The sequence below is a fragment of the Drosophila santomea genome, chromosome 4, assembly GCF_016746245.2.
Source record: "Drosophila santomea strain STO CAGO 1482 chromosome 4, Prin_Dsan_1.1, whole genome shotgun sequence".
Classification (NCBI taxonomy): domain Eukaryota; kingdom Metazoa; phylum Arthropoda; class Insecta; order Diptera; family Drosophilidae; genus Drosophila; species Drosophila santomea.
Genome location: NC_053020.2, coordinates 531,967 through 549,768, shown reverse-complemented (window position 1 = coordinate 549,768; position 17,802 = coordinate 531,967). Strand labels below are relative to the sequence as shown.

Genomic DNA, 17,802 nt, shown 5'->3' with positions numbered 1-17,802 from the left:
TGTCGGATATCTGTCTGGCAACTCTATGACTAGCGGAGATCAGATGTTGAAAAGACAACTTTTAAAAATATTGCGATATTGCCTTTAGCCATTCTGTTAGCTATTGAAGAGCTCCTGCTACAGAATATTTGAAGAGACCATGCACAGAAAGCTTCTAAGAGCGTCCCTGTAGATATATTGTTTTATAACCCCTGGTTGAAACCGGAACGTGGTTTTAGCATGTTAGGGTACCGGATCGCCACCCAGAACATAATTAATTGTTAAGGTCGGATACCCCGAACGATACCAAAAAAAAAATGGCAATGGGAATATATGTAATCGTTGCAAAATTAAAGTGCCGTTTTAACTCCAGACTTTCCTTAAAAAAGTCATATACTAAATAGGACCACAAGTTATATATATTTTGATATATTTAATTCTTGGATATATCGTCTCAAATGGCTGCAAGAAAGACTAAAGATAGCTGTTTATGTTATTCGCCTACACAGAAATGCCCGAATACCGTAGTATATACCTAAAAAATCCGTATGAGGCACAGAATGCCGACAGATACTGCTGGAAGCATTTAATAAAACAACATTTTTGTTTTAAGTAAAAGCTTTCGTAGATTATTATGAAGATTTTGGTTAGTAAAATATTTTTGTTGTGCAAACAAAAGGTTTGTCGTCAATAAAAAATTATTTTACACTGTTTAATTTCTTAGTACCAAACTCCCATCGACCACTTGCGGTTCGTTTTTATAAAATTATTATAAAGTGATCGTTTTGAAAATAATACTAAATCAAATAAGTTCACAAATATACATATAAATGTGCTCATGCGAACAAATGGATTAAATTGGATCACGTGAATTTTGCGTTGATATTTGTTCGAAGTTTTTACCGAACTCCTCTAAAATTAAATCAGAATTTAAAAATAGACACATTTGCCTATACAGCGTAAATAAACGAAATCATAAATAAAGAAGAAACGCGAGGTGTGCTTAGCTAATTGATTGTATTCATTATTTCAAACACAATAAATTGTTTAAAAAATCTACATAAAGGAATAGAACAAACTACTGTATTAATCAAATTAAAGTTTTTGGCATTCAAATTAAAGGCAACAAATGATTATATCACTCTCAAATTATTCGCTTTTACAGTTATGAATTGGCTCTTACTTCTTAGAGTAAGCCTTAAATTAAATAGCGTGATTATTTCAATATTTTTCATATGATTACTTTAATAATCTTAAAGTTCTGAAAATACATATACAATAGTATTTTGGGTCTCTCAAAGCAAGAGAAAACTAAAAAAATAAATAAAATTTAAGTTCCGAAATATCTAAGTTTAGAAACAGCACAGTTTACAGCCAGCATGCATTTGCAGGAGTACCTCAGGTATGTTTTGGACTCATATTCTTTCCCTAACACATGTACATATATGTAACACTAAACTCAAAACTAATATAAATTAAAAAATTAAAACCCGAAATGGAAAATGACCCATAAAATCAGTGTTGATAATTTTCTATAAAGTGCAAAGCCCTTAAAATGTATTTATTATTTAAGTCAGACCCGAATACAGGATTTAAGTATATGTATATATCCCAACATCGATTTGAAAACTATTTCATATTTTATCGGTGAAACTTTGGCAGTTACCCCAATGGAATATTTATATTTGTACGCCCTAACAAGAAAAGAAACAGTACAGTAACTGTACAAAAATTAATTATTAGTAAATTCTGAAAGTCTTTTTATAAATATAAAACTCAACTGGAGTCGGTCCTAACAAGTTATTGGGACAAGAGGGTATGTACTAGATCTAATAAAATACAAATTACAGCTAAATTTGCGTTTGACGGCGATTGAGTTTTAGCGTTTTACAAGAAATTTACGCTGTCTTTACACAAAAGTCTCGCCTTTATGGCACCCGGGATCTAGACGTTTATACGAACGGACGGAAAATTCAAGCTCAACTCGACTATTGATTATGTTTATGAATTTATACATAATTTATACATTGGAAGTATATTTCCCGCAAAACCACAACTATACCAGTAACATTTATGACATATGGCGGCCATGGGCACCGTTGAATGTTGAAGTAAGCATTCAAAAAAATTAATTTATGTTTTTTAAATTTCTACTTATGAGCCCTGGTTTTTTTACTTACGTTCTCTAACCTTCTATTCGTAGCATAAACTAAGAATATAACGAATTTTGGCTGTATTCGAATAGGTCATGACGCGTGATACTGTAATGACCATGCGCAATTCCTTTTTGGAAAGAGAGCTTATTTGTTGTCAGCTGGCTTTGAGTTCAACTGACAGAGAACTTGGACAGAAAAGCTCACTGAAGCTTACAAATCGATACATGAATTTTGTTCCGTGAAAACACTTAAATATACAATATCAAATAAATCCTATAATTTAGTACATTTTTGTTGTACTGTGTGCATCATCGAATACGCAAAGCTAAACTTCGTTAAGGAAAATTAAGGCATGTGTTTTACCCTGTTATACACCGCGAATAAAAGGAATTCTTCAGGAAAGCGATATATATCTGTGAATAGTGTTAAAATTGTTTCAAAAAACATTAATAAAGACGTTTAAAGTTCACGTTTTTCTAAATTAATCCATATTTGAATGGTATGTATAAACTCAAAAAAAAAAAACCGGGTTTAAACATCCAAAAAAGTCAGGAATGAGAGAGACAACTTAGGCAGAAGTTCCCTTGAATATAAAATGTGCGTACAAATATATTTTGTTTTATTTTAAGGAGCAGATAATCATTTAACCCCAAATTTGGTTAGGCCTAAAGATTTAAAGTATATTTTTTGACGTGGTGTAAAAGTCTCTTATCAAAGGAGGGGATGTTTTTTAAAGGGTGTGATAACTAATTACGTTTCTATGCCGAATCGGAAAATAAATAAGCTCCTTCTGTACTGAATACTACTTTGTACATATTACATGCGTAGGTAAGAATTTACAACCGGGATGAAATTATATTGTATCTGGGAATACCCATTTCATAAAACACTTGAAAATCAATACAATTGCATATGTCGGACGTTTATTGTGTTTAAATTTCCGGCTAAAGTGCAAAATCTACATTTGTACTTTTAATTAAGTGTGATCTTACAGATATGTAAGAAGAAAAATTATATATTGTTTAGAAAGAAACATTAGTGGTTGTGCAACATTTTTACAGCGGATATTCTTTCAAAAAAATTAACTTATTGTGGGAAAGGAATACCCTAGATACACAAATACCTTATGTTTAGGGGGACTGTTTACAATACTGTTGTGTTTGCGTCTACTTATGTTAAAATCTCATATGTGCCAGCATATTCACCTAGTGAAAAAATGTTACCTTATTTGCCAATTTTAAAAAGAAAAGAAGTGTTATTTGCTTGTAAACAAAAAACAACCATGTAATCGAAATAGCTTTTGTTATAACAGTAATGTGTAAATTTCTTATTGGAATCGATAGGAAACTCAAAATGTTCGAATTCTATGGTTGCTATGGGAATTAGAAGAATCATCGTTATTTTCTGTTTTTTTTTTAAGTTTATTTTTACGTTACAACAGAATTCTTTTCTTGGGTTGTTTCGTATTATTTATATTATTGGTTTTTATTTTACTGAAATATATTTTTATTTAGAACATAAAGCTCTAGGTTTCCTTTTAGAGTTTTAACAGTTTTAATATTTATTTTAATATTTAGATTTTTGTTTAGAGACAATAACTGATTAACAACCTTAAGGAACAGCCCCTTTCATAAATTTTTAAGTTTTGAAATTTTGTAATTCAGGAAAGAGGGTTGAACATCGATTCTTACAAAACATCAGGGAATCGATGTTATTATCGATCCTAAGCCGTGCCTGTTGAAATCATCGTCTTCAACTAATGTTATTTATTCCCTCCCTGGTGCGTTATAGAGCGCCCTAAATGATCTATATCATATTTAACTGATGTTTTGGGTTAATATGGTGCCCGTAAGTTGCTCTAAGGATGGATTCAAATTGACAGACACACTGTTTTTTTTGTATTGTGTGGATTATGTAGAGATGGATAAGCAATGCAATTATTTTATGTTCTAGAAACGACGAAAATGTTTCCGCACCCGACGATGGAAATCAATCATGTCAGCCTTCTTCCAACCATGATCAGTACCTAAGTCATAACCGCAATTGCCAAAAAAACCTGTTGAGGCTTCACCCACCACCCCCATCTAAACCACCGCCGCTCGTTGGTGCCATCCTGCAAACCCGTCTTCTACATCAGATAAACTCGGCCGCCATTGCAGATGCGGATGCGGACTTGAACGCAATAAAGGAGCTTCGATACCCACATGTCCTGCAACGGTCGGCAACTTTGCCAGCAAAACACAACCGCTTAGGGGTTCGAAGCCGCGTGACCTTTAGGGTCCCAACGTCCAACCGCCCTGCTAACGATTCAGATTTTCATCTACCCCAAACTCAGGTTGCAGTCGCCGAAAAGGCCAAAATATTGGTTAAAGCCAAGGATAGGGAGTCCGTCAAAATGACTTCTGAGGATTTACTGCAGCCGGGTCATGTTGTAAAGGAGCGATGGAAGGTGCGTTTTATACTGAATGCGTGTATTGGCGTCCTTAATTTTTAGCGACTTTCTTATATTAACTTTTAAATTTTATACATTGCAGGTTGTTCGTAAAATTGGTGGAGGCGGCTTTGGAGAGATATATGAGGGTCAAGATCTTATTACCCGTGAACAAGTCGCCCTTAAAGTAGAGTCCGCCCGCCAACCCAAACAGGTGCTCAAAATGGAAGTCGCAGTTCTTAAGAAATTGCAGGGCAAGGAGCACGTATGTCGATTTATCGGATGCGGGCGGAATGATCGATTTAACTATGTGGTGATGCAGCTTCAAGGAAAGAATTTAGCTGAGCTCAGACGCGCTCAGCCGCGAGGCGCCTTTTCGCTTAGTACAACACTTAGGTTAGGGTTACAAATTTTAAAGGCCATTGAATCCATCCATTCAGTGGGATTTCTTCATCGTGATATTAAACCGGTAAGTTTTATTAAGTTTATTATTGTTCATATTGTTTATATTATTGTTCTTTTGCCATTTAGAGCAATTTTTCTGTGGGTCGTTTGCCTTATAATTGTCGACGTGTCTATATGCTTGACTTTGGATTGGCGCGTCAATATACCACTGGCACAGGGGAAGTGCGGTGTCCAAGGGCGGCTGCCGGTTTTCGCGGCACGGTTCGGTATGCTTCTATTAATGCACACCGAAATAGAGAAATGGGACGCCACGATGATCTGTGGTCATTGTTTTACATGCTCGTTGAGTTTGTAAATGGGCAATTGCCATGGCGAAAAATAAAAGACAAGGAACAAGTTGGGTTGACAAAGGAAAAATATGACCACAGAATACTGTTAAAGCATTTGCCTTCAGATTTGAAGCAATTTCTGGAGCATATTCAAACGCTTACATATGCAGACCGTCCGGACTACGCGGTAAGTCAAACCAAAAACTTAACTTCTTATAATAAAATAATATTTTGACATCTATAGATGCTTATCGGTTTGTTTGAGAGGTGTATGAAAAGACGTGGGGTCAAAGAGTCGGATCCTTATGACTGGGAAAAAGTGGATTCCGCGGCGATTGGAAATATAAGTGCAACAGGCAATTCATCAATTCCTATAAAAAACGATTACATGCATGGAAATATTACACAAATGACTGTGGCAGCATCTAACGCAAGTGGCACAGAATACGTGAGTTACTTTACAATTTTATTTGACGTAGAGCCCGATATTTACAACACATATAAGCAAAGTATAATGAATATAAATTTAATAGGAATATTGTTAAAATGCAGTACGTAAAGGTAAAGGTGCGTCGTCACTCGTTGTTTACATTGTTAAAAGGGAAACCAATTTGTGAAGAAACCTTAGAAATTTTTGGAAGGCATTTAAGAAGACATAGTACATGGATAAAAACAAGAGAGAACGCTGTAATCGAGTTCCAAAAATATTTGTTACCCGTTACTCAGCTAGTGTGAAGTGCGAACGAGACTCTTCAATCCTGACAATTTTTGGCGGTTTGTGGCCTGACAAAACGATTTTTTTAAAGTAAAAGTGTATACTAGATCCGTTGAAAAGTATGTAACAGGCTGAAGGAAGCGTTTCCGACCATATAAAGTATATATATTTTCAATAGCCGAGTCGATCTGGCCATGTCCGTCTGTCCGTCCGTATGAACGTCTAGATCTCAGGAACTACAAAAGCTAGAAAGTTGAGGCTTAATCCCAACTTTACAGACTAATACAGACTCCAGAGACATAGACGCAGCGCAAGTTTGTCATGTTGTTCATGTTGCCACGCCCACAAACCGCACAAAGCTCCCACGCCCACACTTTTGAAAAATGTTTTGATATTTTTTTATTTTTGTATTAGTCTTGTAAATTTTTATCGATTTGCCAAACAACTTTTTGCCACGCCACAACGGCCACGCCCACACTTGCAAAATGATTTGATATTTTATTAAAGTTTTGTTAGTCTTTTAAATTTCTCTTGATTTGGCAAAACACTTTTTGCCACGCCCACAAGCCGCCAAAAACTGTCAGGGTTGAAGAGACTCCTTCGCACTTTCCAATAGTTGAGTAACGGGTATCAGATAGTCGGGGAACTCGACTATAGCGTTCTCTCTTGTTTTATTATTATTTTTGCCTATTTCTATTAAAATAAGAAAAAAACACTAAGTAAGAGGTATCTGATAGTGGAGGAACTGGACTATAGCGCTCTATCTTGCTTTTTATAAAGATATATTAATTATTAATAAGTTGAAGAAGCCATTCTCACTTGTATCCCATCTCCATTAGAGGTGTTACTGTATTATGTGCGAATTAAACCTTATATTTAAAAGGGCTCTTGTCGAAACTAAGATCTTCTTTTTTAAATCCATTCTCCTAATTTTACAAGGCACGAAAGAGAGCAGAAATCGAAACCGCACATATTACGGCGACCGATCCCCTAAATATGAAAGAAAAAGTAAGTGAATCAAAACTAAATCAGTATTGGAATTCGGTCAAATTTTATTTATATTAAAGGTTGACAAAAACTGTAATGCAACTTCACTAGCAACGCCAGCAAAAGGATCTGGTGAAGCCACTGTACAACATGGTAATACTGCAAATAATCAAAATATGAAAACAAAAGGACTGCAACAGCAGTCTACCATAACCACAAATTCCCAAGTAGCCATACCAAATATCCAAAGTGCTCCAATCAAGTCAGGAATGACTGAAAGGGAGGATGTACAGGTAATGTTACCGCATATAGCCTTTCATACAAAGAACTATCAACTAAAATGACCAATGTACCATTAAATTTCTTGATATTTTTTAAAGTCATAGAATAAGGTTTTCGATTTATGAACCTCTGCCCTTGCCAGACATTTTTATATTCGTCACTCGTAAAACAAAAAGCTATTCTAGATTTGTTGAACAAGGTAAAAGTAGGTTAAATATGTTGGGACTAAGCATTCTAGTTCTAATTCAAATTGGATAGAACAGTCTTTTAAAGCTGAGTGAAGAAACTAAAACTAGATATATTATTTTAATACATTATTTTAGTAAATGTCTTATTTGTCAAATTATTTTATATCAGACATTTTACCACCGTCGCTTTAAACTCATATCGTTAGGAAATTACGAATTAAGTATTCTTTGTGATCATCAAGAAATTCACCTACTGTGTTTGACTTCAAGAAAACTTTAAAAAATACATATAATGTAAAAAAAATGTTATAAAAAAAATATATTTTTTTAAATTTTTTATTTAAAAATAATAATAATACAAATAATTAGGTTTAAATCAAGAGTCGTGTTAGCCGATAATCGGATACACGTTACTATTTTTGCATATTTCTGGATCTAGGTAGACATTAGGAAAAACAAGAGAGAACGCTGTAGTCGAGTTCCCCGACTATCTGATACCCGTTTCTCAGCTAGTGGAAGGGAGAAGGAGAGTCTTAAACACTGACAGTTTTTGGCGATTTTTACGCGTTAGAGTGGGCGTGGCAGAAAGTTTTTTGGCAAATCCGTAGAAATTTACAAGACTAATACAAAAATGAAAAAATATTACAACATTTTTCAAAAGTATGGGCGTAGCAGCTTTGGGCGGTTTGTGGGCGTTAGAGTGGGCGTGGCAAAAAGTTTTTTGGCAAATCGATAGAAATTTACAAGACTAATACAAAAATGAAAAAATATCAAAACATTTTTCAAAAGTGTGGGCGTAGCAGTTTTGGGCGTTAGAGTGGGCGTGGCAACATAAATCGACAAACTTGCGCTGCGTCTATGTCTCTGCGTTCGTGAGATCTCAGCGTTCATACGGACGAACAGACAGACGGACATGGTCATATCGACTCGGCTATTGATCCTGATCAAGAATATTTGTATGGTCGGAAACGCTTCCTTATGCCTGTTACATACTTTTCAACGAATCCAGTATACCCTTTTACTCTACGAGTAAGGGGTATAAAAATAAAATCCCCAAAAAAAATACATCATTTTCAGTATGGGCGTGTCAGTTTTGAGCGGTTTGTGAGCGTTTGAAGGGTAGTGTTTAAAAGTTTTTTTGGCAAATCGATAGAAATTTACAAGACTTATATAAATCGGCGGATAGTGATCCTAATCAAGAATATATTTACTTTTTAACGAATCTAATATACCCTCTTAAAGTTATAAGCGCAACAGTCCTTGCACTTTGGCTTGTGATTCTAAAGTACAGTTTTTACAGTATACGAAGATGGAAGAAAGGGCACCGACAAAATTTTTACCAATGAAACCTAATGGAGAGAGTGATAATATGGTTGATATCGCCGCAAAATGTACATTTGAACAAAAACACGTAGAATTAAATGATACTGAGATAGCTGGCAGAGCTTACTTGAGCGGGGTTGAACAGCATCAAAAGTCTCAAATAAAAAAATATAATTCACCTGAGATAACAAATAAGCAGGCACAGAGGCCTGGGACCGTAACACACGAAAATACCTCTGAAATCAATCGGTCAGCGGAGGAACAGAAATCAACGTTTGGGCGACTGCGTGTGCTTACAGCCCCGCCAATGAGTGTACATGATCTAACAGCGGGTGGAGGCCTTGGCCAACAAGTGTCAGAATTATCAGGAAAACAAGATCAGTTTCCTGCCCCTACCAATGCTGCCCCAATAGGTGGAATCACCCCATCCACAAAATTTTGCAGCCAACATGGACAAATTTTTGGAATGGCTGCCATGCCGCCAATTAATCGCCGTTCTGCAACGTCCACCAATTTACGGCCATCTTCATCTGGAGTTAATACCAATTCAAGCCAAAGGGTTAATAGTGGACCGACAGCTGGTGGAGGAGTCGGTACCGGAAGCAATACTGCCAGAAGCAGCGTTGCAGGTGATCATTCGGTCACTCAATTTGCTTTAATAGACGACGAGAACGTTTCTGCTTTGCAACAAGTAACCAAAGGAGGAGCGCTCACATTAGCATCGCAATGGAAGAGTCAGTTCGATGATTCTGAGGATACTACTGATAACGAATGGAATAGAGAACATCAGGTAAGTTTAAAAACTTCCAAAAATACTATGCTTAAAATGTCTTTCCTATAGTAGTAATAACCATTTTTCATAATATGTGATAATATGCATATATAAACTATGATCACAATCATGGGCTTACAGTTAAAAATGTTGCCACATGTTTTTGATTATTATAAATCATATTTAAATTATCAAGTAAATTTTGCCTCGCAGTTGCAACCCAATTTGGAGCAATTGATTAAACTGGATATTTCATTGCCTTTAAATGAAGCCAAACAATTTGCGCAACATGTCGTCGCTGATACAGGCAAATTAAAAAATCCTCCAGCCCAAGTAAAGGATAGACCAAAGAGGTAAGTTGTGTACATATGAAAACATTTTTCGAAAGTGCGGTCGTGCTAGTTTTGAGCGTTGGAGTGGGCGTGGCAACAATGTTTATAGATACGCATTCTTCTACTAGGTCAGTTGATAAATTAATTATTTGTAAATTATATCCATATAATTTTTAGTAAGCCCTATCCTTTAAAAAGCACATGTATAAAGATGTCAGCTGTGGGTTTTATTAGTTTGTGACTTATAGAATTTGGAGAAAAGCTACTTTTGTTATTGTACAAAAATGGATAAAAAAATTCGTGTGTTGATAAAATACTACTTTTTGAAGGGAAATGAGTTCTCCATCATTTCACTCAGTAGTCCAATCGACAGTCATCCGAGTGGACTGCACACGATAAACCCGCTCCAAAGTGAGGAAACCCCCAACAGTCGGTTGGCGAGGTTATGGCGTCTGTATTTAGGAAGGCGTGTGGAATAATTTTAACTGATTACCTTGAAAAAAGACCGCGTTTGAAAAAATAGAATGTGCCATTTCACCAAGTCAATGCACCGTTTCACAAGTCAGTAAAAACTATGGCAAAAATTAATTTGGTCTCGAATTGCTTCCGCATCCACAGTATATCCAATATATAAGATAATCTTATACCCGTTACTAAGCTAGTGGAGTGCGAAGGAGAGACTTAAACAATGACAGTTTTTTGCGTGGCAAAATGTTTTTTGGCCAATCGAGAGTTATTTACAAGACTAACGAAAATGTGAAAAAATATCAAAACATTTTCCAAAAGCGTGACAAAAATTTTGAATGGGCAAATCGATAAAAATTTGCAAGTCTAATATAAAAATGAAAAAGTATTAAAACATTTTTCAAAAGTGTGGCAGCTTTGGGTTGTTTGTGGGCGTTCGAGTGGGCGCGGCAAGAAGTTTTTTGCAAATCGATAGAAATTTACAGGAATAACAAAAAAAATAAGAAAATATCAAAACATTTTTTAAAAGTGTGGGCCCACGCCCACGCGTTAGAGTGGGCCTAAAAATTATCAGAACATTATTCAAAAGTGTGGGCGTGGCAGTTTTGGTCGGTTTGTGGGAGTTAGAGTGGGCTTGGCAAAGTGAATCGACAAACTTGCGCTGCGTCTATGTCCCTTTTAGCTTTTATAGTTTCTCAGATCTCAAGGTTTATACAGACAGACAGACGAACATGGCCAGATCGACTCGGCTATTGATCCTGATGAAGAATACATATACTTTATATGGTCGGAAACGCTTCCTTCTACCTGTTACATACTTTTCAAGGAATCTAGTATACCCTTTTACTCTACGAGTAAGATAGATTCATGTTGCCACGCCCACTTTAACGTCTACAAACCGCCCAAAACTGCCCAGCCCACAATTTTGAAAAATGTTTTGATATTATTTCATATTCTTATTGGTCTTGTAAATTTCTAAAATAATTTGATATTTTTTCATTTTTGTATTAGTTTTGTAAATTTCTATCGATTTGCCAAAAAACTTTTTGCCACGCCCACTCTAACGCCCACAAACCGCCCATAGCTGCCACGCCCACACTTTTGAAAAATGGTTTGAAATTTTTTTTATTTTTCTATTGCTCTTGTAAATTTCTATCTATTTGCCAATATCTATTTTGCCACGCCCACTCCTACGCCCACAAACCGCCAAAAACTGTCAGTGTTAAAGACTCTCCTTCGCACTTCCACTAGCTGAGTAACGGGTATCATATAGTCGGGGAACTCGACTATAGCGTTCTCTATTGTTTTAAGAGTGTGCGAGTGGGAGTTCAGGTCGGCTTTTTGGAGTGACCAAATGTGTTTGGCATATATATAGAATTTGTAATAGTATATATACATATATAGTAAATACATTGATAAACATGATTTCTAATATGCTCCAATAGGTACACACTAAACATAACTGGAATTGAGAATTATGAAGCTTTGAGAATCTCAATACCAAACTGCTGGTCCGAGCCTGCAATGGGTAATGTATTACGAAATGGCTTGGAGCCGCCGGCTGTGCAACAAGCGGCATTTGATGACACAGTAAGCATATTTAACAAATCACTATCAGTGATAATATATATATTTGCATGTTATTTTGATTGTAATCTTAACAGAAGACATTTTAAGTATTAGTACCCCAAAACTGTTTAAAAACAAAGAACCACTTCAATTGTGTATTTCGCCCAAAACCCCAAAGGTAATATTAATTATTTACATTTTTAGGTATATCGCATGGATATTGCGAGGAATGTCTGTGTGCGAGAAACTTATTCGGAAACCACTTATTTGGCTAAGGTTAAGCCTACCACCTCGTTGGCTTTAAGGAATATGCTACCGTCTCTTTTTAAAACAGATTCAGCATTAAATAATACTAATGACAGTCAAGATAAATCGAAACATCGAAGCAGCCTTCCCAATGTTTCAGTTAACGATTTTGACAACCAACTAGTGCAATCGAATTCTGACGCAATACTTGTTGAGGACGCTAAAATGCCCTGGCGAGTACAGACAAAGGCATGCCAAAGAAGTAATTTAGGTTTAGGATCAGCGATCCAGGACAACAACTGTTGCATTAGTGGGCGACTGGAAATTCGTGTTATTCCCAAAGGTAATTTTATATTATTATTATCTTTGTGATTTTCCTAGAAACAAACAACTTTTTTAATAATTATAATTAAACTATTCGAAATATAGTGAGTTATTTAATGAATCCGGATCATTAGCTTATTTACATCCTATATATATAAGTTTTATAAAAACTATAACAAAAACAACAATGTTTGCAAGGGACATCTTTAAATTGTACATAACTTATTATACCCGTTACTCGTAGAGTGAAAGGTAGAGTTTCCGACCATTTAAAGTTTATATATTCTTGATCAGGATCAATAGCCGAGTCGATCTGGCCATGTCCGTCTTTTCGATGAACGTCGAGATCTCAGGAACTACGAGGGTCGTTTGATAAGTCCGTGACTTTTTGTATTTGCCGCGCACCTGCTCTAAATACAACACTGCTCCTGTCAGCAGTTATCGATTAACAGCTGACTGTAAAATTTTGAGAAAGCTGCGTTTTTTGGTTTGCGTTTTATAGGCTTTGAAAGCAGACGATCTGGTGAAAGTGCGTGAGGTAGCTGAGGCTGTAGGCATCTCAACTGAACGGGTACATCACATTTTACATGAATATTTGGACATGAAAAAGCTTTCCGCGCGATGGGTGCCGCGATTGCTCACACACGACCATAAGCGCAACCGTGTGACCATTTCAAAGGAGTGTTTGGCGATGTTCAACCGCAATCCAAACGAATTTTTGCGCCGTTTCGTTACCGTAGACGAAACATGGATCCACCACACCACACCAGAGACCAAAGAACAATCAAGACAGTGGGTTTCTCCGGGTGAACGTGCACCAAAGAAGGCCAAGGTGGGTCTGTCGGCCAACAAGGTCATGGCCACAGTTTTTTGGGATGCACAAGGTATCATTCACATCGATTACCTTGAAAAGGGTAAAACGATCACCGGCGAATATTATTCAGAGCTTTTGGACAGATTCGATATTGATTTGAAGCAGAAACGACCGCATTTGGCGAAAAAAAAAGTGCTGTTCCATCAGGACAATGCACGGGTGCACACGTGTGTAGTCAGCATGGCAAAATTTCATAAATTGGGCGACGAACTGCTACCCCATCCAGCATATTCTCCAGATTTAGCCCCCTGTGACTATTTTTTGTTTCCAAACATGAAGAAATGGCTCGGCGGTAAGAGATTCGGGTCAAATGAAGAGGTCATCACAGAAACAAACGACTATTTTGAGGGCCTTGAGAAAACCTATTATTTGGAAGGAATAAAAAAATTGGAAAAACGCTGGACTAAATGTATAGAGCTAAAAGGAGATTATGTTGAGAAATAAAACGCTTCTTTGACGAAAAAAATATATTTTATTCAAAAAGTCACGGACTTATCAAACGACCCTCGTATAAAAGTTAGAAAGTTAAGATTAGGCATGCAGACTCCAGAGACAGACGCAGCGCAAGTTTATCGATTCATGTTGCCAAGCCCACTACAACGCCCAAAAACCGCCCAAAACTGCCACGCCCACACTTTTGAAAATTTTTTTGAAATTTTTTCATTTTTGTATTGGTCTTGTAAATTTCTATCGATTTGGCAAAAAACTTTTTGCCACGCCCACTCTAACCGCCCAAAGCTGCCACGCCCACACTTTTGAAAAATTTTTTGACATTTTTTCATTTTTGTATTCGTCTTGTAAATTTCTATTTATTCGCCAAAAAACTTTTTCCACTCCCACTCTAACGCCCACAAGCCGCCCAAAGCAGTCACGCCCACACTTTTGAAAAATGTTTTAATATTTTTTCATTTTTGTATAAGTCTTGTAAATTTCTATCTATTTGCCAAAAAACATTCTAACGCCCACAAACCGCCAAAAACTGTCAGTGTTGAAGACTCTCCTTCGCACTTCCAATAGCTGAGTAACGGGTATCAGATAGTCGGGGAACTCGACTATAGCGTTCTCTTTTACTCTACGAGTAACGGGTATAAAAATGTCGGCAAAAACCGTTGACTGATTTGTTTTAAATTGTATTATTTTTCTTGCCAATTTATATCCATATGCAAAAAAAAAAACCACATTTGAACTTTCTTCTTCTCAATCCAAATACCTAAGGAACATTTTTTCCATTCAAATTCTTACAGAGATTATCATGTATAACTTATAAAATTAAATAGTGCGCAACAGTATAGTACTTTTTAAATTCAATATTTCAGATTTTGCCAAAAAATTTCTTTAAATTGAATTATCACTTTAATGTACACTGTAATGTACACAATTACCTAAACATATATGAATATGCAATGTCTATATTTCCATCAGCTGCCCATCGAAATTTATTATGACAGCGAAGGTAATTGACGTTATGGGTTCTTCTAAAAGGGTAGAAGAATGCGTCTGTTCTTTCGTCTAGATCTCAGAACGCGCCACGGCTACACTTCCCGTCCAACCGACCATGAAGCGCTGCCGTGTATCTTATTCGCGAGAAGATAGACGCGATATAGGACTCGCACTCCCACTAGCTGAGTAGCGGGTATCAGATAGTCCGGAAAACTCGACTATAGAATTATCTCTTGTTTCTTATGATCACATCAGCATTTTTAAGGTTGCCAAAGACTTTATTCATTAAATCATGTTTATATAAATCAAATTTAAATCCCCTATATAGAAACCTCTCATCTGGATGATTCTGTTTACTATGATGCGATGGGAGCTGTTAAAAATACTCCAACCACTAATGAAGGACTCGATCATTCTGATCCAGCCGTAATTAACTGTGATGAAATGGAGGCAACAGCTGCCGTGATTCCTTTCCCAAAAAATTCAATCAGTAAAAGTATGACACCATCCGACAAGGACGCAACCGAAGAGCGAATCGGATCTAATTTATGTAGCCAATACTGTGCCGGGGCCAATAAACAGCAGTTAAATGGAAACAGTGTAATGAGCAACATAATAAGTGATCATGAAAATAGCAATGCAGCTTCCCCCAGAACTAAACTTACAAAAGACAGCACTGTCGGCTTAGGGGAAAATGAGTCTGGATCAGATTTACCGCTATTGAATCCAAGCAAAATTCCAGTACGCCAATCAAAATGTGCATCTTGGGCAGGTGTTGATATTATAAGTGCATCTAAGACACTTGAGTCCGTGGAAGTACCACAGGAAGTCTCTTACCATCCACAGTCTGACACGCCAAATTCTGTAATGGATATTATACCTGTTCGAAAAACCACTTACTCCATTGCTTTAGAATATCCCCCTAATATAACGGATCTTACACCAGGTTTGTAAAACTTTTATTGTAAAATTGAAGTACAATTACAGTTGACTTCAATACTTTTAACAGGGATTGTAAATTTTACCTGTTATGGAATTATTAACGTAACTAAGTTATATACAAAAACTACCATATTAAATTATATAGGGATTTATCAAATTAATAATACTAGTGGACTATTTTTTTTTATTTAAAAAAGGAAGGTCTTGTAGACCCCAGTATTTAATATTAATACTTTTTTCTAAAATTTTGCATTGTTATTTAACAGTATTTAACAATATGGCCTTTGGTGCATTACAAATATGTCTTCGCCATCCATAAATAAACGTCATTAAGAGTCGCGGTGTCATCAAGACTCGTAACGCTCGTTAAAGAAAGTCGAATTTTACTTCTTCTTTTCTTTGTTTACATTTACATTGTAATAAATGTAATATTTATGGGCCAAAACCCCGTTTATTTTGATCAAAAGTATGATAAATTGTATTTGAAGAATTAGAAATTATCTCTCTTTCAAACCTAATGCACTATTGATTTAGGCTTACGTCGGCGTAGAGAATCAACTGAAGGAAAGTATGTCACGGACCCAACACAATTGCCACTAAAATTTCAAAGACCACGATCTCGAACCTCTAGCAGGTATGGCCAAATATTGAAAATGTATAATGTACTCTAATTGAATAAAACTTTTTTAAAGAACCCGTGGCATTCCAAATGCAATGGTTGAAAATTCGGATGATAACGGCACTGTAATGAGCGCAGAAAAAACCGGACATGGTGGACGTCATGTCGTAAAAATCGAAGAATTAAATAATTTTACAACCAGAGACTTTTCTGCTGAGCTACACCCCAAGTGCGCCATTTCACCACCACCGGGGGATCCAAAAATGGAAAATAGTGCGCGACTTCGTCGTTACAGGCATAATGTAGAATAATCAAATAACTCCATGCTAAGTAAAATATGTATAGGCTCCAGAACACTGTATAATGGTGGCTTAAGGCTAAAACTGATTTAGTTTATTATTGGACAGCTGTGTGACAAACAATATCATTATTATCTTTATTGTGGGTCAATATTAATTTTCATCATTTTGTTGTACTTAAAAACAAAAGTTCTTATTTAGCCATTTACAATAAAAAAAATTATGTAATCCAAAAGTAAATACATTAGATTTTTTCTAGCGAACGTTTTTTGCTAATCTCCGAAATCTATATATATAATTGGATATGAACATTCGTATTATTTGAGAAAATGTTGTTTTGGTGCTTATTGTTGAGTTTCTAATCTTATTTATGACACTTATGAAATTTCAAAAAATTGAATTCCTAATACCCATCAAGTATATATTATTTTACCATTAATTGCACTGTAGTTTCCAAGAAAGTTATAGGTTTATGGCTTTTACGAATCCCGGAGTATATGCCGATTATTCTTACCCAATTATTGGGTCGGTTTTAACTTATATATTACTTGCAAAAGAAAGGAGGCTTTGGGAGGATTTATATCGACTCTGCTGATCGATAATATATATGCACTATAAGGGGGGACGTCAATTTCACCGTTGTAAGGAATTACGAACTTAATTTAGATATTTAATTAGACTACTTTTCTTTGTCGAATGGCAGTTTATCCCAACGGAAGTTTCGTCAGTATGTGCGGGTATTTATTTCATTTAAATATAATTTATGTCCCCGGACGATAATATATATGCACTATAAGGGGGGACGTCAATTTCACCGTTTCCTGTTTGTATTTACAAGATACAAATTAATAAAACACAAATATTGGATGCCACAACCGATTTCTCTACTAAATAAAAAAATTAAAAGTCATGGAGTAGGACATTGTCGTACTTAACTAAAAGTTTAGTAATAACCAATTTTCATTTATTTTTAATAACCTCACTAATAAAATACTCCAATTTCTTTAATATATGCTTTGTTATTTAGTTATACAGCCAGTTTCAACGATCCGTCGTAATTTTCATTTCGAGAACCTCAAAAGTTATTTCTACAAAAATAAGTTATTAAATTATTTAAGTATATAA

The 17,802-nt window shown here is 35.8% G+C and overlaps 1 protein-coding gene across 4 annotated transcripts; it reads left to right on the top strand.

Annotated features, from left to right (window-relative positions):
- The first annotated feature begins 1,252 nt into the window (after window positions 1-1,252).
- LOC120454924 (tau-tubulin kinase homolog Asator) lies at window positions 1,253-17,802 on the top strand. Of its 4 annotated transcripts, XM_039640677.2 has the most exons (14): window positions 1,259-1,381; window positions 4,089-4,584; window positions 4,670-5,035; window positions 5,098-5,487; window positions 5,545-5,748; window positions 6,955-7,023; window positions 7,083-7,295; window positions 8,773-9,585; window positions 9,781-9,920; window positions 11,810-11,954; window positions 12,138-12,522; window positions 15,146-15,763; window positions 16,294-16,393; window positions 16,452-17,800. In XM_039640677.2, the coding sequence occupies exons 1-14, from the start codon at window positions 1,359-1,361 to the stop codon at window positions 16,687-16,689; spliced, it is 4,200 nt and encodes a 1,399-aa protein (XP_039496611.1). In that variant the 5' UTR covers window positions 1,259-1,358; the 3' UTR covers window positions 16,690-17,800. The 4 variants fall into 4 exon arrangements, 3 of the variants coding, with proteins under 3 accessions (XP_039496613.1, XP_039496611.1, XP_039496612.1); XM_039640679.2 differs by lacking the exons at window positions 9,781-9,920; window positions 11,810-11,954 and having other exon boundaries at window positions 1,258-1,381; window positions 16,452-17,802; XM_039640678.2 differs by lacking the exons at window positions 6,955-7,023; window positions 7,083-7,295 and having other exon boundaries at window positions 16,452-17,802.